This window comes from Macrotis lagotis, chromosome 2, assembly GCF_037893015.1.
Source record: "Macrotis lagotis isolate mMagLag1 chromosome 2, bilby.v1.9.chrom.fasta, whole genome shotgun sequence".
In the NCBI taxonomy this organism is placed as follows: domain Eukaryota; kingdom Metazoa; phylum Chordata; class Mammalia; order Peramelemorphia; family Peramelidae; genus Macrotis; species Macrotis lagotis.
In genome coordinates, this window is record NC_133659.1 from 191,128,437 (window position 1) to 191,150,054 (window position 21,618).

A 21,618-nucleotide genomic window follows, 5' to 3' on the forward strand; every position below is an offset into this window, starting at 1 on the left:
TGAAGTATGTCAATGAGTAGTAGTAGGTCAAAGAGAATCCTTTCAGGCCTTAAGGCAGGGAATCATTGTTTTGTTGAAAAGGACTTTTGTGCCTGGGGGCAGAGACTTATCTTGAGTCCTTGCCAGGGAGGGAAAAAATACTTTATTAAAAGTTCATTGACCCCAACTCATGGTGGGCCTTAGAGTCAGGAGGAAGTAGTTTGAATCCTGCCTGACACTTGAAACTTACTAGCTGTGTGACTTTGGGCAAGTCTTTTAACCCTGATTGCCTTGAACCCAGGGTCCTCTTCTGTTGTCTTGACCACTGGACCCAGATGACTCAGGAGAAAGTGAGGCTGGTGACTTATCACAAGCCCCTCTCACTCAAATTCAATTCACTTGCTTGTCATGGCATCTCTTATCATTTCCCCTACTTCAATTCTTACTTTTTCTGAATCACTCTAAGTGGTTTTTTATTTCTCCTCTAATACTTAAATCTAGTTTTATTTTATAGCTTTGGTTTTTTTTTTCATTTAAATTTAACGGTTCCATCTCTGCCAAAGGCTGTTCCCCAAGTTCATCAAAGCATTATAACCTCGTAAAAGGTAGAGTATCAACTCATTTTTGTTCTGTGGAGCAAAGGTATCAGATTCAAATAGCAAAGAGTTTTCTAAAGAAGGATCCCTGTCAGATACATATTGAATTAAAAAAAAAACATTAACATTATTTTATTTATGTTCTGTTATATTTCTATTTAATTATTTCCCAATTACATTTTAATCTAGGGTGGGATTCGAGTTTGATATCTTGTCTATTGAAAAGTAGTGCAATTATTGTTTGTAGGTTTTCAAATTGAAGGGATCTGCTCCTATTGAGTTAAAATGGGATACCAATAACTAGTTATCTTTGGAAAAATGCCCTAGGAAGGCATATTCCAGCATGAAACAGAACTGGAAATTAGGAAAGGATTTCAATTCAAAGAAAAGTATTTTTTCAGCCTTGGCTTTGTTGCCATGTGACTTTATGACCTTGGGTAAAATTTTAGATACTCCTCCACATTATGATAGCTATGGTTCCATTCATTTTCCGAAAACTTTTTTTTTTGCTGTCTAAAACCAAAACAAAAAAAGTTAAATAGATTTCAGCTTCACCTCTCTAGCAGCATAGAAAAAAGAAGTGTTGACTGATTCTTAATTTGGATGATTCAAATTCATTTCCAGGATGGCATTGTGGAATCAAGTACCATCTCATCTTTATTTATTTTTTTTTAGGTTTTTGCAAAACAAATGGGGTTAAGTGGCTTGCCCAAGGCCACACAGCTAGGTAATTATTAAGTGTCTGAGGTTGGATTTGAACCCAGGTACTCCTGACTGCAGGGCCAGTGCTTTATCCATCTCATCTTGATAGAATTATTTGTTATTTTTCAGTCATGTTCAACTCTTCATGACCCCTTTGAGGATTTTCTTGATAGGATACTGGAGTAGTTTGCCATTTCCTTCCCCAACTCATTTTACAGATGAGAATACTGAGTAAAATAGTTAAATTAAGGGGCTTGCCCAAGATCATATATGTAATGGTTTTGAATGTTTTGAGGCTGAATTTGAACTCAGATCTTCCTGACTCTAGGTTCAGCACTCTATCCCTTGAAACACCTAGCTTCCCCTTAGATAGAACTAGTGTAGTCTTAAATCTCCTGAAACACAAAAACAACAAAAATTTACAAGAGAATAAGGATAGCAGGTACTATAATGAATCCTTTCTCTTCCTCCAACTCTCTCAGATCTTCTAATTCTTTATTCCCATATATTAGATATACTTTTGGTTAGCATAAGATGATAAGATGAATACCCTTAAATCCTTTGAGATGTACATAAGTCCACTGAAAATGATGATACTTCTGATAATCCGAAATATTTGAGAGCAGTGGGCTTCTCAATCTATTTTCTGTTCCTTAAAGCTTAGTGTACAATTACTAAACCTTTCTTGAATAGTTTGAATTGTGCTAAAAATCTTAATCTTCCTTTAGTGTACCTTAGTGTACACATACAAACACAATGTGATTACATTTTGAACTAAAATATACTATATCTAGGAAACATGCTGTGGTTTTTCTGGATCAAGAAAATAAGTAATTATCAGAACTTTTCTTTGAGCTTTTCTGAACTCACAGTTGTAATGTCTGCAGATGGGACATTATTTAAATTAATATGTTAAAAATACACTAGTTTCTTTCTCACTGTCCTATGACTGCAAGAGTTAAAATAAACAAACAAACCAAAAACCTACATGTCTAAAAATTCAAGGATCCCAGAGTTGGTATTATTCAGTCATTCAACATGTATTTATTAATTGCTTACTATGTACCAGGCAGGTATTATACTAGGCACTAGGGGAACAAATACAAAGAATGAAATCTTACCTCCGCTTAGAGAACTTTTTTCCCACAGGAGAGACAGATGAATAAAATACTAGTTAAATCTAAGGGCTTAGGAAAGGGAATACCCTGGTAGTTGGAAATATCTGACACAAAGTAAAGGTTTTTGTAAGGCAGAGGTACAGTGTTTTCTAGACAAGTGAGAATGGTCACTGCAAAGGCAAGAAGACAAAAAGATGGAGGTTTTATGTGAGAAACAAAGAGAAGTCTATTTTGGCCAGATTGCAGACTGTAGCGAGGAGAATAATATTTATCGAGGCAAAAAGGATAGATTAGGACCATCTTGTGAAGGGCTTTAAATGCTAAAGTGGAAATTTATATTATCATAGAAGCAATAGTGAATACTGATGTTGGTAGAATAGGGGAATGACATAGATTTGCTCTTTAGGAAAATCACTTTGGTAGCTGCTTAGAGGATAGATTGGAGTGGGGAGTGATCCAAGGCAAATTAGGAGACTATAAACTAGTGGGAGGTAGAAATGTTGAGATGTGGCAACTGACTGGATCTGTGGAAGAAGAAAGATAAGGAATTGAGGATAAGTGAGCCTCACACATCTAGGAGACTAGAAGAATGGTGATGCCTTTAATAGAATAAGGAAATTTAGAAAAGGGGTAGGTGAAGTAAATTCTCTATTATCGATTTTCTTTTTTTAAACAATAATTTTTGTTACTATTTGTGGCAGTGAGCTTTGTACGAATAGTATACTATGTACCTGGCATTAAGCTCTGGAGTTACAAAGAAAAAACAAAAAAAAAACTTCCTCATCTCAAGAAGCTCACATTCTAATGGTGGAGAAAACGTGGAAACAATTTTGTACAGTGATAAATTGTAGGTAGCTTAAGGAGCACTCAGAAAGTCTTTTTGCAAAAGCTGGGAATTTAGCTGAAGCCTGAAGGAAGCCAAGAAAGATAGGAAATGGAAAAAAGAGAAAATGTTTGAGGCATGGGGCCAATAAAAAAGGTCAGAGATGTGAAAGGAACAGTTAAGGAGGTTGGATCAGAAACATTTTAGAGTAACCTTATAAGTAACAGTTCTGCCAGAAAAAAAATTATCAGTCTATATGAATCAAATACCAGCTTTCTTAAGCCCTTGAAGTATTACACCCATTCGCAATGCAGATTCTTCAGTGTCATATTAGCAGATAGCATACAATTCCAAAAACTGAACTGTTTATGGTATGAGACAAATGTCTCCAGGCCAAACACCTGCCCTCATAAAAACAGACCTGATGAACCTTAGTATCTACAAAATTCTTGTTTTAAAACTCCCCTCACCTTGGGCGGCTAGGTGGCATAGTGGGGGGACTAGGTGGCGAAGTGGGGCGGCTAGGTGGGTAGTGGATAAAGCACCGGCCTTGGAGTCAGGAGTACCTGGGTTCAAATCCAACCTCAGACACTTAATAATTACCTAGCTGTGTGGCCTTGGGCAAGCCACTTAACCCCATTTGCCTTGCAAAAACTAAAAAAATAAAAATAAAGAAAAAATAAAAAATAAATAAAAATCCCCTTACCTCAAACCTAACATTAGACAAAAGCTGGAAATATTTTCTACCAGGCCAAAGGATCAACATAAATTCATTTTTAACATTAAAACATCAAATTTGGGACAAAATTAAAGGGAGGAGAATTTGATGCAGATCAGATGCTAAGATTGTCAGGGATTTGTGATTTCTTTTCTTTTAGTTTATTCTATTGGAGTGATTCAATTTTGACCCATTTTTTTTTTGCTTACCCCTAAAAAAGTCAAAGGAACTAATTACTGTTAATACTAGCATGCCAGTTATAGAATTGTAACCTTTACAGACTTGGGATTCCTCAAGAAATGTTGGAGTAACATTCCAGAGACCCACGCCTCATATACACACAGATGCATTTTTGTCAGCAGTGGAGGGTGTGGGCTGTACTTCAGCGGTAGATGAACACTTTGTAAAGCCTTTGTGGCTAACCCTCCAGGAGAGGTTTCAGCCAGACTGGCTCATCTTGATTTGAGGATTAGTGGTAAGGGGCTGGGTTTGGTCATGCTGCTTCAATCACTCAGAGACTAGTAGAGAGCTAGTTGCTAGGCTTTAGGGTCAAGCATGGTGAAGAAGGAAGGAGTTAGAAAAAGAAATAAGAAAGGAAGTAAGAGTACTAGATTATGACTCAATTTCAACTTCCTGATGGAAAGATACCAAGAGAATTAAAGGAATTTGAGATACATAAAAAGCCTTCCTTCAAGCATTCCTATGCATGAGGTATTCATGCTGTCAATCTCAAACAAAAAAAAAGCATCTTTACATATATTCTATGATCATTTTAATGTATTTTCATTTCATCAGCTCTGGTGGTAGTCTTTACACCAAAGTATACTTTTGTGACTTAGAGATGGTCTTAGAAAATTGTTAGGACCAAAACGTTCATCCCACTGTGACCAAAATTTCTATAATTGCTCATCAAAAAAAATAGAAATAAAGAATATCACGTGGTTTATATGGGCATTTGTGTGTTTAACATCATTCAGTGAATTAAGGGGAGGAAACTGCTGGCATAGAGGGATAGATGTGGAAGAGGGAAGTTTAAACTTTTCCTCTAGTATAAACTGCTTGATTATGCAGAGTCTACTTAACTTCTTAGTTCCCAGGGCAGCTTTCTAAGATAGAAGAGTTACTGGTCATTATTTGGGGAAAGGCATTTACATATCTGAGAATTCTTCCCTCTGAGGAAGTTACTTGATCAACATAAAAAATGTCAATAGTTAAAGCCAAAGAATATACATATACACATTTATATGTAACATATAACATACATCTGTATACATTTTAGCTTTTCTGGGCCACATTGCCAACAGAAACTTGTCAAGGGCAAATATAGACTTTAAAATTACAATTACTACAATGTAACCCATATTGCCAGAGAGTATGATTATAAAATGTAAGGATGCTGAATGAATGGGCTTTGAGGACCTGCATGTGGCTTGCAGGCTGTGGGTTGGACACATTTGATTTATATATTTATATGTTTAGCATATGTATGAAAGCAAGGCTGGATGGATAGGCAACATTCTATCTGTACATTTCATTTTTTTTTTTGTACTTTTCATTTTCAACGGTCATCCCAACAGCCATTCTGAATTGCAGAAAGAAGTCAAGGTTATGGGGCGGTTAGGTGGTACAGTGGATAGAGCACCGGCCTTGGAGTCAGGAGTACCTGAGTTCAAATCTGGCCTCAGACACTTAATAATTACTTAGTTGTGTGGTCTGGGGTAAGCCACTTAACCCCATTGCCTTGCAAAAACTAAAAAAAAAAAAAAAAGTCAGGGTTAGGTCTCCATGGCATCAGTCTCTAATAGCTTACTATCAAACTTTTTTTTGTGGACCCCCCCCTCCTTCCATGTTGGAAGTTCACATATTCAAGACTTTCTGTGAGTAAGAAACAAGTTAATTAGATGTTTATAGTTCCCACATCTGAAGATGGCACATCAATGCTAGAATTTACAAGGACAGTTGGGCCATAATATTTTCATCAATTATTTTTCAAAAAATCTACATAATGTGTTGTATGCTTAGACAGTATCAAAGAAAGTGTGATAATTTAACATGCTCACTGGAGCTCACAAGTGCTCACTGGAGTCAGGAACTGTGGTGACAAAAAAGTGAACCAGATCTTTCTGTCAATGAACTTATATTCTATTTTGGGGTGGAGTTGGGTGGAAGAACAATATGAATACAGAAAACTAAATTTGTGCATCTCATATTTTCTTTGAGATGTTTCTATTTTGCCTTACTACAGAGCACAGCACCCTCTCTGATGAGGGCACACCATGCTGGGTGGTCCTGTGCCAGTGTCTCCCATGCTGCACAGTCAATTCCAAGGTTAAGAAAGATCTTGAGAGTGTCCTGGTATTGCTTTTTTCTGAGCCCTATGTGAGCTCTCCATAAAATAGTCTTTTTAGCAAATATTATGTTTGGCATTCAAACAAGGCCAGTCCATCATAGTTGCACTCTTTGGGTAATGTTTGAATGCTTAGCAGGTTAGTTCAAGAAAGAACCTCAGTGTCTGGTATCTTCTCCTGCCAGGTGATCTTCAGGACATAAATGTCCTAAGACAATTTAAATGGAAGAGATTCAGTTTCCTGGCATGGTGCTAGTAGACTGTCCAGGTTTCACAGGCATATAGCTATGACGTTAGCACAATGGCTCTGTAGACCTTCAGTTTGGTAATGATTCTTACCTCTTCTTTCCCACATTTTCTCTCAGTGTCCCAAATTCTGAGCTAACTCTGACAATGTGTGTATCAACCTCATTATCAGTGTGTACCTACAGGGAAAGCACACTGCCAAGGTAAGTGAACTTATCCTACAGTATTCAAAACATTTACTGTAACCAATGATTCCACATATGGAGAGTATGATGCTGGCTGATGGAGCACCTGTATTTTCTTGGTTGCTAGGCTTAGGGGTTAGAATGAGTACAATTAGGAAGGAATGATTCATACTTTGCTGTTGCATCTATCTTCAAAGGCTGCATTGAGTACAATCATCTGCAAACAGAAAATCATGCATCAACACTCCCTTCACTTTGGTTTTTGCTTGTAGCCTTTTCAAGTTGAAGCTACCATCAATGTGGTAACTGACCTTGATGCTTGTTCATCCTCAGAGATGATATTTGATAACATGGATGAAAATATCACATTAAAAGGCATGGGAGCAAGGACACAGTTGTTTCACTCCATTGGTTAAATCCTGGAGAAAGAGATAGTGGGGAGGGGGATGTATAGGTAGATTTTTTTTTTGGCTGACCATTTTCTATAGCAAATAATCTCTTTATGGTCCTACAATTGACTAAGGTGTAGAAAATAAAAACCTGCTATATTTATTGTTTATTGATTTAAAAAAAAGATTTCTAACAGAACAGAATTACAGTCTTGAAGATTCTTATCCAATAAAGATGCCTATCATAATAGGGAAAGCTTGCACATATTTCTTCAAAAGATATAATTATGAAGATAATAACTTTGTTCAGCAACATCAGACCAGGTATAAAACAAGAAGACATATGCTCACCTAAGGTACTTATTTGCTATGGGGGATATACTGCAGAATTCATATAAAAGGATTCCCTATTATTGCCTACATTCTCCAGCAGATGACAATGTATTAATTGCATTACAACTTGAAATGCTGCAGTCTCTTCTGTGAAATTTGAAGTGATTCAAAAGAGCTAAATATCCACACTAGATAAAAACAAAATGAATGAAAATCACTTATAAGTTTTGGCACATGCAATTGTATCAGATAGCCTACTGAATTAATTTTCAATATATGCATCTTGGACAAGAAACTGCAGATAGATAATGAGGTGGATCTAGAATTTTGTAGATCTGGTTAGAGTGTTTTAAAATTTTCCCCCTTTTCAATGATTCCAAACTTTTTTTATTTTAAAAGCCCATATTTTAAATATTAATATTCCACATGGTTAAAAATCATGCTACATATCTTGGAAGAGTAAGTTTCAAGTCAAAAGATAATAAAAAGGTGGCAGATAATGTTACTAATAATCATTTTCTGTTTCTAAGAAGTAACTGTCAGAGATATATGTGATGACTAGAAGTGGTAAACTAATCATGCTCTATATTGGTGTCCCCAAAATGTTGAAATAGTCAAAGGAAAGCTTATGTATGTAGAAGATTTACAGAAAAATATAAACAGGAATTATAGCATGAGAAGATGTGGAAAGAGTACTATTACTGATGAGATCACAGATCCTTTGATGTATTTTAATGGATTCTCACCTTTTCCATTTTAAGATTATACTATCAGTGGTCCTTTATTTTTATTCTCTTCTCTCCCTCCCTCCTCATTATCTATCTTTAAATTGTGTTTAGTCTTTGCTTTAAAAATATCCTTCCAATGCCTTCCTTTATGTTTTTTACTCCAATTTTTTATCTACCATCCCTAGTGTTTATGAATTGGAAAAGTTCCTTAGACAATTTCAAATACCACTTGAAGAAGTATCTTTTAGTAAGAACATGACTTATGCAGGTATTGTTTCATCAACTCTTTTTTGTAGGTAGAGAGCCTGAGGTACAGAACCATTCCATAAATATTTGTTGAGCACCCAAAAAGGTCCCTAGGTACAGAGAGTCATTGGTGGACCTGAAACAAGTTGACACATCTCTGAACTGCCAAGGTTGGTAATTTAAGATAGTGGTAAAACTGATTTTGCCTTAATGTTTTTCATCTGGAGAATCTTAAGTGCTTTCAGGTAACTGAGAAAGTTAAGGAAATAGTTATTAGCCTTCAAGTAGTATTTGCTAGTATCTAGACTCTTTAAGAATGATGTGAGGTGAATCATGAATTTTTTTTTCTGTCAGGCTGCATATATGCCTGTGGTGTACATGATAGGTTGTCATTCACAGCCCTCTTTTTATAGGCATTACATCTGGTGCCCATCCCTGGCTCCACCCAATGTTATAAGCTGAACATATACCTAATCCGGAGATCACCCTTGACTTCCTGCATTGTAACTGACCAGGTGTGGGTACTGAGGTCAAACAAAGTTCAAACTTTTATCTATATGTATGCTTATTTTGCTCTATCAGGAAATCAGTAATTACCTCTACATTTTTTTTAAAGTTTTTGCTAGGCAATGGAGTTAAATGGCTTGCCCAAGGCCACACAGCTAGGTAATTATTAAGTGTCTGAGGCAGGATTTGAACTCAGGTACTCCTAACTCCAGGGCCGGTGCTCTATCCACTGTGCAACCTAGCCGCCCCATCCTCTACATTTTTAAACCTTTATAAAAGAAAGTTCATTCTGAGCTCTTGCTCTCAGAGTCTGAGAAATAGAAAGGTGATAGGAAAATGAATAAGATACGAAGGAGATGGTTCCTCTTTCAGTTTGTCACAATAATTGAGCTGAAAAATCCTATGGGAGAACTCTGTGGGGGTGGGTGGGTGATAGAGGGTTTTAAAAATAATTAGAAGATGTGACATGAGTAGTTAGGAACACATAAAACAAACAAAAAATACATTTAAGGAGCAATATAAATAGAAAATCACACAATGGGTACATAAATGTTGATAGAGCACTGAGTAAAAGAGAAAATTTGTGGAATTAATCAGAGGTAGCTTCTTAGAGTAGTTAAGTTTTGCAGAAGAGAAAGGATATGAGATTGGCCAATAGGAAATCCTGGAATGTGCAAAAGCATAGGGAAAGGAATGACCAGAACTGTATTAGAGGGCAACAGACTTTGGTTTGGTGAATGTGATGGGAATGTAGAGGACATAAAACAGGCAAAATAATAAAGAATGGTGTAGAGGTCTCTGTTAGACAGAATCTCTGTTGCAAGAGTCAACAGATAGTTAATGTAAGTAATTCATAGATATTGGATAATGTGTTATGATAGGATCATGGCTTTCGACCTGGAAAGGCCCTTAGAAATCATAAACTGCAGCCACTCATTTTACAAATGATGAAGCTGAGGTTATCTGTCATGACTGGCTGTTGGAGAGGAGGGGTCCCTGTAAGCAATACTGTAGCCAAGTGTTGACACTTTTTGCAGCCAGAAAATGCCAGGTTACAGTTATTGTTGACAAAGAGTATTTCTGAATATATGAATGATGAATTGTAAGAGGATGCAATTGAAGGCGAAAGCTGATAACAGCTATAATAACCAAGGCATAAGAGAATGATGGCTGTAGAATCAGAATCTGTGGGACAAATGAGGCAATTTATTATTCATTTGTGTATAATTCTTTGTGACTTTATTTGGGGTTTTCTTAGCAAAGATACTGGGTGATTTGCCATTTCCTTTTCCATCTTGGATAATCCATAGAAATCCATAGGAAAAAAAATCAACGAGGGGTCATACAGATAGAAGGGAATTTCATAGAAGAAAAGTATCAAGGAAAGAAGACTGGCCAATAAAAATCATAGAAAAGTGATGGAATATGACAACTGAGAAAAGTTATTTAATGTTGGTAATGAAGAGGTCATTGGAATGAAGTCAATAGAGTTCAGGAATCTAAGAAAAAAAGTAACTAGGGACAAAGTGAAAACACTGGGTGTAGACTATTCTTTTTTCTTTCCAAGGCAAATAAGGTTAAGTGGATTGCCTAAGGCCACACAGCTAGGTAATTATTAAGTGTCTGAGACCAGATTTGAACCCTGGTACTCCTGACTCCAGGGCTGGTGCTTTATCCACTTTGCCACCTAGCCGCCCTTAAGACTATTCTTTCCACAAGTTTAGCAGTGAAAAAAAAAAGATGGGATAATTCCAGATGTCAGTTGAATAGAAGGGAAGGTTTTCTTTTCTTTTTAAATAGGAAATCAGAATATTTGTAGGGAGAAAGGAAAAAGCAAGTGTCTATATAATTATGAGAAAGATAAAGATTGAATAACTGAAACAAGATTCCTGGAAGAGGCTAGATTTAAATGGAAGGCGTTCTTTGATTGTAGTAAAGAAAGAGGTAATGGTTACAGAGTATGGTGTATCTCTCTGTTCAAGAAGCTTATGATATTGTGGGGGTAGTAAAAACTGCATACAAAATAAAATAGAACAAGGGCGATAAGAAAAGTTTCCAACAGGTAGCATAAGTATTCAGAAGAGAATTTTTAGTTGGAAGGAAGCAATTAAAAAATTGCTTAGGGAAGATTTCTTGAAGGAAGTAACCGTTGTCTCTTGCCCAATCTATCTTGCACACAGCAGCCAAATGAATAGTCCTCCAACACAGCTCTGACCACGTCACTCCTGCCCAAGAAGCTCCAGGGGAATTCTTTTTTTCTCTGTTTGGCTTTTCAGGACCTTACTCTTCAGACTTGAGCACTGACCTCCCTTTCCATACTCGCTACACATTCCTATCTTTAACTGCATTCTATTTTCCAGCCAAACTGGTCTACCTGTTACCCTCTCCGCCCGCCCTCCCTGCCATGTCTGTGGGTTTGCACATGCCCAGAAGTGGTTTGCACCTCCTCCGCCAGACTTTGCTCACAGCTCAGCCGAAGTACTGTCTCTTCTCCAGAAAACCTATCCACACCCCCCCCCATGCTAATCTCCCTCCATTTTTTTAAATATTCTGGTGTTTCTAATAATGGATGTGGATCTCTGTGACCGGTCAAGTCCCGTAGCCAACTCTCCGACCCTGTTTCCTCGGGTCTGGGCTGGGCACAGGCATCTGTAATGCCCGGTCCACTTCCAGGAGAATGCTAGCTCTTGGGCCTGCCGCGGCGTCCCAGGCTGCAGCAGCGGGGCCCGGAGGCTCGGAAGGGGGGCCTTTTAAACCAGGAGGGCCGGCAGAAATGGGGAAATTCAGTGCGGGATGGAGACCCCTCCCCCGCCCCCCCCCCCCCCCCCCCGGTCGTAAAGAAGGTTCCACGTCGCTTCCTCGGGTTTGCCCCGGGCTGGCACGTCACGAGCCGGGGCCAGGACAGAATTTTCCTCCCAGTTTTGCATCCCCTCGAGATTCCAAGAGGTGGATGAGGCCGAGAGGGGATTTTCCTGCCCGAATCTCTCCGGGGCCGGGCCCGGAGTCTCGGCCGGACCTCGGCGCAGAGGTGGAAAAAACCAAACCGAAACCCGGGGCTTCCCCCCCCCCCCCCCCCCCCCCGTAGCACCGGCCTGCCCGGGCCGCCCGGGTCCGCGCCCCCGCCCGACAGGTGCAGCGCCTCCCCCGGGGCCCCTCGGCCCCCCCCCCCCCCCCCGGCGCATCGCGGCCCGGGCCGTGCACGCCGCGGTGGGGGCGCGCCCGGCTGCGGGGCCGCGCACGCATGCCGCCCGCCGCCTCCACCTCCCTTTCCCTCCCTCCACCCCCTCCCCTCCCCCTCCCCCGTGTGCCGCCCGCTCGCTCGCTCGCTCCCTCCTTCGGCCCCTCGCACTCGCTCGGGCTGGGCCTCCCCCCTCCCCCCGGCCTCAGTCGGCCTCCTCAGGCGATAGCCCGCGCTCTGTGGATGTGGCTGGCCGCCGCCGCCGCCGCCCCCCTCTCCCTAGCTCGCCGCCTGCCCCGTAGCCGCCGCCCGCGCCGCCTCGGCCCTCCGCCGCCCGCCCCCCTCGTCCTCCTGCTCCGCCGCCTCCACCGCCCGGGCCCCGCCGCCGCGATGCCGGAGAAGAGGCCCTTCGAACGGCTGCCGGCCGACGTCTGCCCGATCAACTACAGCCTGTGCCTCAAGCCCGACCTACTGGACTTCACCTTCGAGGGCAAGCTGGAGGCCGCCGCCCAGGTAGCCCCGAGCCCCGGGGTCGGGCCCGGGCCCCGCGCGCGGGGCCGGGGGGCGTGCGTGGGCGGGGGCGGGGACCCCGGGCAGTTAGGCCGCGTCCCCGGGTGGGGGTGGGGTGGGGGCCGCGCCCCGCCCCGCCGGGCTGGGAGGCCCGGGGCGGCCCCGGCGGCGGGCCCGGCCCGGCCCGGCCCGGCCTCCCCTTGTGTGCGGGGGGAGGGGGCGAGGCCCGGGGAGCTCCTCGGAGCGCACCTGTGTGGGTCCCCCCACTCCGCCCCTTCCGGGCCTGGCTGCATTATTGTGGAGGGGGCGACTGGGGAGGAAGAGGGGTGGTCGGAGGGGCGCCTGTGCTCCCTGCAGCCTGTCACTTGTCCGGGCCCCCGGGGCCAGGCCGGGGCCGGGGCCGGGGCCAGGGAGATTACAGGCGGGGGAGCCGGGACAAGGGCAATCTCAGCCCGGCTTGTTGGCACATTCTGCCCGCCCTTGTTCTGAGGCCGGGAAGACGATCCTCCCCCTAGTGACAGTGCAGCAGTGACTTTGTTCCCCTCTCCCCCCCACATTCGAAGCTGCGGGGCACAACCTCTTCTTTTCTCGAGTCTCCCCACCCCTACTTAGGGGCCTGTGAAGCAGGTGGATTCACTGCCAAAGGGAGAGTGTCACCAAGCCAGTGCCTCCCCCCCCCAGAAGAACAGTTAGGAGACCATTGGTGAAAATATTCGGTTCCTTAGATGTAAAGGCATACTTTTTTTTTTTGCAGCGATTGCATTATTTCAAATATTTGCTGGATTTCAAGACTATAAGAGTACCATTTATATTAGTTTGAGTTTATGAGTGAAATGGAATTTTGACATATGAAGGGTTCAGTCAGACTTGGGTCAGTCATATTCTTTAAAAACACGTGCTATTTCCGAAGAAAACTAGCAGTATTGCATTTAATAGACCTAAAATGCTTTTAGGTTTTTTTTTCCTTTTTCTTTACTGCAACCGGAGATACGAGAAAAAGTCAGTAGGCCTCCATTCTAGAGGAAAGGATTTATCAGTGAAATTAGAGAGATTGTAAACTGGTCTTGGAATGTTTGTTAGCTCATTCAGTGAACTTGGCAGATTTCTATGACAGCCAAAAGGGCAAGATAAACAGGGTGGAAATTCTTCCAAAATGGTCGTTAAGCAGAGGGAATATTTTTGATGTGCTACTGCGTCAAAAGGCAGAATTTAGCATTGTGAAAATAAGGTGACTTAAAATTTTTCCATTTATATAAATGAATGCAGAATGAGAAGATCTTGGTTTAAATTTAGGATTTGGTACTTTAAGTCTACTTTTGGTTTGAGCAGAGTGATTTTTTTTTCTGCTGTTTCATATGAATTAACAGGGGGTAGGTAGGAGGGTTTGTAAACATTTTTCTGTCTTGTGACTTGGCACCTGCAGGAAGATTGACCTAGTGATGAATGAATTTGTATCATGAGAAAAAGAGTAATGCTTAAAAATCTTAATTTTTTGCTCTTTAAATGACAGATTTATGAGAAGTACATAGAGAATTAGAAAATATACAGGCAAAGTCAGTTTCAAATTTATTCATTATAGTTTAATCAAGGTATGAAAAAGAGCAAATGCAGTTTTCTTTTTTTAAATGCTCTTGCTCTTCAAAAGAGATGACCATTACATGAAAGCCTATTTTGTTACTATTAAAATACTAGATGTATAGATAAAACATACAATTTCTTTATATATATATAATATTGCAATGCATAATAAATATATATTATACATATCAAATATTTCTATATGTATAATAGAACACTGTAGTTGTTAAAGATGGACATAGTATGTAGACATAAGAGTATGTAGCAAAATTTTTTCAAAAAATTTTTTATTTATTTAAGGCAGTGGGGTTAAGATCAACTTGGCCAGTGTATAGAGCAGGAGCCCTGGAGTCAGGAGTACCTGAGTTCAAATCCCGCCTCAGACAATAATTACCTAGCTGTGTGGCCTGGGGCAAGCCACTTAACCCCATTGCCTTGCCAAAAAAAAAAAACCCTAAAGATTGATTTCTCTGAGGTCACAGCTAGGCAATTATTCTTAGAGCCTGAGTTCAAATTTGAACTCAGGTCCTCTTGACTCCAGGACCTGTGCTCTATCCACTGCGCCACCTAGCTGCCCCTCAAATTTGTTAATGATCATATGAACAAAACAAGTAGCTTCCTTTTATTATTGACCTTTGAGACTTAACAAAATGAGTATATTTAACAACCTAGATTGCAATGCATATGGATTGAATTTACTCCACTGGCACAAAACATAGAAAAGTATGCAAACTGTTTAAGTGCCTTAATTGCAAAATCTTCTGATAAGCCTGGAGTATTTATATAGGTTACATATTAGAAGCTTAGTGGATTTTTAACTTTGTTTTGGGTGTGGACCTGTGGGGGGAGGTGAAGAAATTAGTCCATGTGCAGGCCTTTTTTTCCCCCCCTTTAAGTAAAAGTAGTGTTATGTGACTTAGGATTTGAAAACTTCCTTATTTCTAGGGAAAAGGCCATATTTTTTTCTTTCTTACTGGTTTTTTGAAGCAAATGCATTTGATAGGTGTCTCAAGTAGTAAAATTAAAATAGTTTACAAATTGGTAAATGTGGCTATATGTCCTGGTTATAAGTTTGTAATGCTGACTGGTAAAATTAACCTAAATCTTCAAGATCAGGGATCAGGATATGCCAGTAAATAATTATATTATTATGGAGAGAGTAGTTAAAATTATAATAGTTATTTTGACTGAAAAGAAGAACCCTTGGCACCTGAATGATTATTGTCAGATCCTTGTGGTGTGGTGGTTCTTCCAAACATTTTTATATTCCATGAGCAACCATTTTGATATTCTATGATTCCCTGCCTTTTGGGATTTGGGGGTGGGAAATAGCTGAAATTGAACTGTCATTTTTCAGATTAATAACTGTTTTGAGAATGTTCAATGGATTTTGTTCTCATATATACTTACTTTAGTACTTTTTTTTCCCACTAGTTTTTCCTCTGAATATGTTGTTTGGAGGAGGTCTAGAGTACTATAAACTGTTATTATGCAGTAATACTCTCCTTTAGTTGGCATTGTTAGGGAAGGAAGTCAAGTATTTCATACCTCGTATCACATTAAAATTTATGAAATATAACCTTTATAAGTCAAGGTGATTGTAAATATCAATTTACTGTGCTGTGTTGTGATTCTTTCACATTATTTCCTCAGATGCCATCATAGTATCATAAGAAAAGGATCTTAAGGGGCAGCTAGGTGCCACAGTGGATAGAGCACTGTCCCTGGAGTCAGGAGTGCCTGGGTTCAAATCCGGTCTCAGACACTTAATCATTACCTTGGGCAAGCCCCTTAACCCCATTGCGTTGCAAAAAAAAGAAAGAAAGAAAGAAAAGGATCTCAGAGATTATTTAATCTGACTTTAATATTTTATACATGAGTAAACTGATGCCCATCAAGGGAACTTTCCACAAAGCCACACAGCTAGCTAGTGGCAGAGTTAGTAATGAAATTCAGGTCCTTTGATTAGAAATTCTGTGTTTTTCCCAGGGGTCTATCATTGGCTCAGACTATTGAGGAGTGTTTAAAGCTATCTGTTCCTAGAGTAAATGATTCTTGTCAGATATCGTTTTCATAGCCTTTTTTTTTTTTAAATTATCTTTCTTTCATTTCCTTTTTCATCTTCACTTGTTAATGTTCTTCTATGTGCTCCTGCCTAAGGAAGAGGCATCTTCTAATTTCTGACTTCCAACCACCTGTGGGCTGGGACCTCGGATACAGAATAGTGATATAATAGTATTAGAACTAAAATGAGTAAAGAGACTCTGAAGGAGAAATTGGGATATCTTCTGTGGCTGAAGTACTTGGGTTTTTAAAGTATGTACATGCATTTTATTTTTTTTATTTTATTTTTAGGTTTTTGCAAGGCAAATGGGGTTAAGGGGCTTGCCCAAGACCACACAGCTAGATATTAAGTGTCTGAGGTAGGACTTGAACCCAGATACTCCTGACTCCAAGGCCAGTGCTTTATCCACTATGCCACCTAGCCATGCCTTGTACATGCATTTTAGGTGATTTTTTTTGCTTGCTTCCTAGTTTTCAGTGGTGGTCTGCAGTTTCTGTGAATTAGTGTCTGTTTATCTTAACACTCAAAAGAGTTTTTCTGATATCTGAGTTATATTACTATGTTTATACTTATTGTAGAACTAGTCCTTTGACCTCAGTATTAATCTATTTTAGCTAAGCCTGAGAGGGATGGGAGTCTTCTGAATTATTATTGATACTAAAATCCAGTTTTTGTACCTTAAGCTTTGAGTTTGAACAATTATTTGCATAATCTGTTTTTTGTTAATCTGTTTTTTTTAGGTGTTTTTTTTTGCAAGGCAAACGGGGTTAAGTGGCTTACCCAAGGCCACACGGCTAGGTAATGATTAAGTGTCTGAGACCGGATTTGAACCCAGGTACTCCTGACTCCAGGGCCGGTGCTTCATCCACTGCACCACTTTAACTGCCTCCCGTTAATCTGTTTTGGTGTTAGAAAAAACTTGGTCCATATTTATGGTCACAAATTATCTTATAGTTGCCGTGAAATTTCACCACTGCCTTGTAGTATTATAAATTTTATATACACATAATGAAACTCAAGTATCTGGTTAATGTGAGTGAGTCAGGCTTAAAATGACTTGCTTTGTCCATCTTTCTGAAAGAAGATCATGACATCAGGGAAGTGATATGACAAGCACATAAATTGGATTTGAGTGGGAAGGGGGGATGTCATCCTGCCTCACTTTCTCCTCCAGAGCCATCTGGGCCCAGTGGCCAGATAGGAATCAGGAAGACTGGAGAGATGGACCTGGATGAGGGGCAATCAGGGTTAAGTGACTTGCCCATGGTTACACAGCCAGTTAGTGTTGGGTCTGAAGCTGATTTGAACTCCCGTCCTCCTGATTCCAAGGTGAATGACTTGCATTTAGAAATTGTCACAATTGGCAATTTCTCCTATTGACAATTCTGGGCTTTAGTAAAGATTCTTGGTTTACCCTATTGCAAATACCTTGTATAGTTCTAAATGATTTTGGTAAAAAGTCACTCGGGGGCAGCTAGGTGGTTCAGTGGATAAAGCACCGGCCCTGGAGTCAGGAGTACCTGGGTTCAAATCCGGTCTCAGACACTTAATAATTACTTAGCTGTGTGGCCTTAGGCAAGCCACTTAGCCCCATTGCCTTGCAAAAACTGGAAAAAAAAACCCAGAATAAAACAAAATAAAACAACTTAGAAAAATATAAACTGCTTCAGATTGCAGTCTTTCTAGGCATAAGAAATCTCCTTTGTGAAATTGTTACCAAGGGTCAAGCTGTCTCCTTAGCATTACTGAGTGTTCAGTTCATTTGAAATTCATTCTGGTAGACTAAAACCCTTGGCATGAAACACAGAAGGGCTATATGAACATTCCGTTTTTTTTAGAGGAATAAAATGAGAAAGTTGAAAATGAGTTTGTTACTGTTACCAAAACATTTTGTTGCTAATTTTAACATATAATAATTTACTTTAAATCTAGAAACTGAAGTTAGGGACCTTGGTTCTTGAAGCAAGATGACACCTTAAGGCAGAAATAAATTCTTTTGAACTATCTGTTCATTTGATGGTAAAACAGTACAACTAATATGCATTTGCTGCTAAGAGAATTCATTAATGATCTCATTTGTATTATTAAATCAGTGCTTGGAAAATACCAAGTTGGAGTAGGTTGGTTTTATATAGCTTTGTAATCATGCTTGATGATTCTTATAACCTCATGCAAATATTGTTTTAATAGTACCTAGTTCATAGGTTCCATGGATATTTTTCTTTTGAAACCATTTTTTTTTTTTTTGGTTTTTGTAGGGCAATGGGGTTGGGGTGTCTTGCACGGGGTCACACAGCTGGGTGATTGTTGGGTATCTGGGGCCAGATTTGGGCTCAGGTGCTCCTGGTCCAGGGCCAATGCTCTGTCCACTGTACCACCTGGCCATACCTACTACTACTATTATTATTATTATTGTTATTATTATTATTATTTTAAATTTAAATTTAAATTTTTTTTCTCTCCCCTTTATCGCTCATGCAGGTCTATATTTTAGTAATTATAAAAAATCATTTGTACAAAATAAGAATGAATAAATAAATATTTTTTTAAAAGTAACCTTTTTTTTTTTTGCAAGGCAAATGGGGTTAAAGTGGCTTGCCCAAGGCCACACGGCTAGGTAATTATTAAGTGTCTGAGACCGGATTTGAACCCAGGTACTCCTGACTCCAGGTCTGGTGCTTTATCCACTATGCCACTTAGTTGCCCAGAAACCTTTTTTTTTAAGAGAAAAAAAACTTTTATTTGCAAAAAAACCAGGAAAACTTCATTTTCTTTTGACAGAATGACTGAATACCATGTATAGTGTACTGTGTTCTGCCACAATCTTGTGTTCCAGTTCCTAATTTCTGGACTCAATTCAGGTGGTGATAGATTAAGACTGCCTTGCCTTTAGGATGAATGGGGAAGCTGAATCTCATACTCAACGCAAGGTTACTTCCATAATCAAAGGGTCTAATTCAGAATCAAAGGGCCTAATTCAGAAGAAACTTATTTTTCCTAATTCATTTACTTCTTTAATCAGTTTTAAAAAATCCAAATATCCCTAACCAAGGTTAATCTGTACCTGTTAGTTTTTAAAAAAAAATAACTTCCATGAGTTATCTTTCAGTAGACTAAAAGTACTCCAGTGTATATGTTTTCTAATCTTGTATAAGAAGTGTTTATAATTATAAAATGATGAGTGATGCTCAGAACAGTATTTTTATGATTGGAATCTTATTAGTGTTTGCTATAAAGTCTCCTTAGCTCTTAAAGATTAATGAGCTTCTAATAGATTTCATAATGATAGTGAATTTTGAACTTTGAGTGAAGTTGTATTCATAAAATATTTTTGTTACTTCCTTACCACCCTTTCTAGGACTGACAAATATTCTTGAAAAAATAGTAACTGCTTAGTGAACAGTTTAATTTGTCAGTATGAACAAGTGGGTTTCTCCTAAATATATTAGAAATGTATATCCAACTTGAAGTTGTAGACTATCCATTTCTAAGATGTACATATACTTTACTCCATAATTATAGCAGTGGTAAGATATGCTAAATGTAATTTGGCATCTCCATTTTAAAACAGGAGAGTAAGTACTATTTTCAAGCTGGTAGATTAACTGCTTGACTACCATTAAGTCTATACTAGATGTTGACAGAATGAAAATGTGGTTGCCTAGATAAGGGGAAAAACACGAAACTGAGCTACTGTAATTGTTCTATTAGCATAAACTTCAAACTCAGCAGATCACTAAGCCTGTTCAGAGAATGGTCTAGTCACTGCTTCATTTACATGGGCTTCTTTCAAAGTATCAGTCCAGTGTGTAATAGCTGGTAATCTGAATAGTGAGACTTCTTAGTCCAAATATTATTGTAGACTAAATAGTCATTTGTGATTTAATTGACTGACTTAATATTATTTGAGGATATTTTTCTAAAAGAAATTATGAAACACACATTGCCTTTTTAAAAATATTTGTTGCTGAATAAAGCATTGGTATTGAAACAAGAAAACTTAGTTAAGGTTTAACACTATACTTTAATGATTTGATTCAGGTATTATTGACTAAAAATTAATCACTTTTAAAATGTAACAACTTTGTCTTCTGGTTTTTAGTGATATATAATTGTCTTCCTATCAGAAACATCATGGTATAGTAGGTAGAGTTTTGGACTTGGATTGAGGAAGAACTGAATTCAATGTCTACTTGGATATTCACTAGCTATATAACATTAGGCAAGAAATTTAAAAATGTTTTAAGGCTGAATTTGCTCATCTATTAGTAAGGAACTTAAAAAGTAGCATATATGACAGTGTAATTGTGAGGTTTAAATGTAATGAGATATATAAAAAAGACTTTTAAAGCTTTATATAGATTGAGTTGTCATGCTGTAAATTTCATATATGTGTAATAAGTGACCAGTGTTGTTTAGAAATCGTTGCTTGATTTTATATGTTTATTGCAATTTCATTTAGGACTTCATTATTCCTGTTCAATACCATTCAGGTCTTTATACCATTTCATTAAAATTCATTTAGTACTGTAAAATAAATTTGTGTGTAATCAAGATTTGGGGTAGGAGTGCTTTATTAATTTGGCTTTTTTTTGGGTGCTATACTAATTCTAGAGAACTTTTAAATGTTATTGTAACCTTTAATAGTTTTAAAATATTTTAAAGATTTATGCTTATTTTTTCAGATATTAAATGAAGTCTTGGGATAAACAAGTATTAGTGATGGTATTCAGTTAAATTGAATGAGCAAAAATCTTTGAAAAATCAAGAGGATTCATGACATTGTTGTTTTTTATTTCCTAGGTGAGGCAGGCTACCAATCAAATTGTGATGAATTGTGCTGACATTGACATTATTACAGCTTCCTATGCACCAGAAGGAGATGAAGGTAAGAACTATTTTCTGTTTTGACTTTTTTACAGAAAGGTAATGCTATAGAAATGTTTGTTGTTTAAGAATTTTTTTTGTGGTTCTGCATAAGAATTCCTCAGATGTGGAATGTTAGACATTTTAATGACATGCTATGATCTGAGATTAATAAATAAAATATAGGATTATGGAAACAGAACAGTACTAAACCTGCTTCTTATGTTGAATTCTATTGTGGCCCTGGGCAAATAATTGAACTTGGATTTTAGTTCTCACAGGTACAAAATGGAAACTATTCTGATACCACTCATATTAAGCTTTTAAAAGTCCTGAAGGGCTTTGAACATAAAATATACAATACAGGAATTTATAAGAATTACTTGTTCTAGTTCATATATAGTTTTCTTAGTTTTACTCTTGAACTGTAGCTTTAAACTAATATTTTGAATCTTATAGAACAGAAAAGCAAAGTTTGCATGGTGATATGGTAATGTTTGAAAG

General features: G+C 38.8%; 1 protein-coding gene across 4 annotated transcripts in view; it reads left to right on the top strand.

The window, feature by feature from the left end:
* The first annotated feature begins 12,243 nt into the window (after window positions 1–12,243).
* The window catches only part of NPEPPS (aminopeptidase puromycin sensitive), a 100,937-nt gene continuing 91,562 nt past the window's right edge, over window positions 12,244–21,618 (top strand). The window contains exons 1-2 of one of the 4 annotated variants that reach the window (XM_074224120.1): window positions 12,244–12,608; window positions 21,052–21,136. In XM_074224120.1, the coding sequence (XP_074080221.1) occupies window positions 12,339–12,608; window positions 21,052–21,136 (355 nt within the window). In that variant the 5' untranslated portion in view covers window positions 12,244–12,338. Of the gene's footprint in view, window positions 12,609–13,021; window positions 13,333–17,110; window positions 17,578–21,046; window positions 21,137–21,618 lie in introns of those variants that run through there. The other 3 variants (XM_074224123.1, XM_074224122.1, XM_074224124.1) reach the window with 3 other exon arrangements.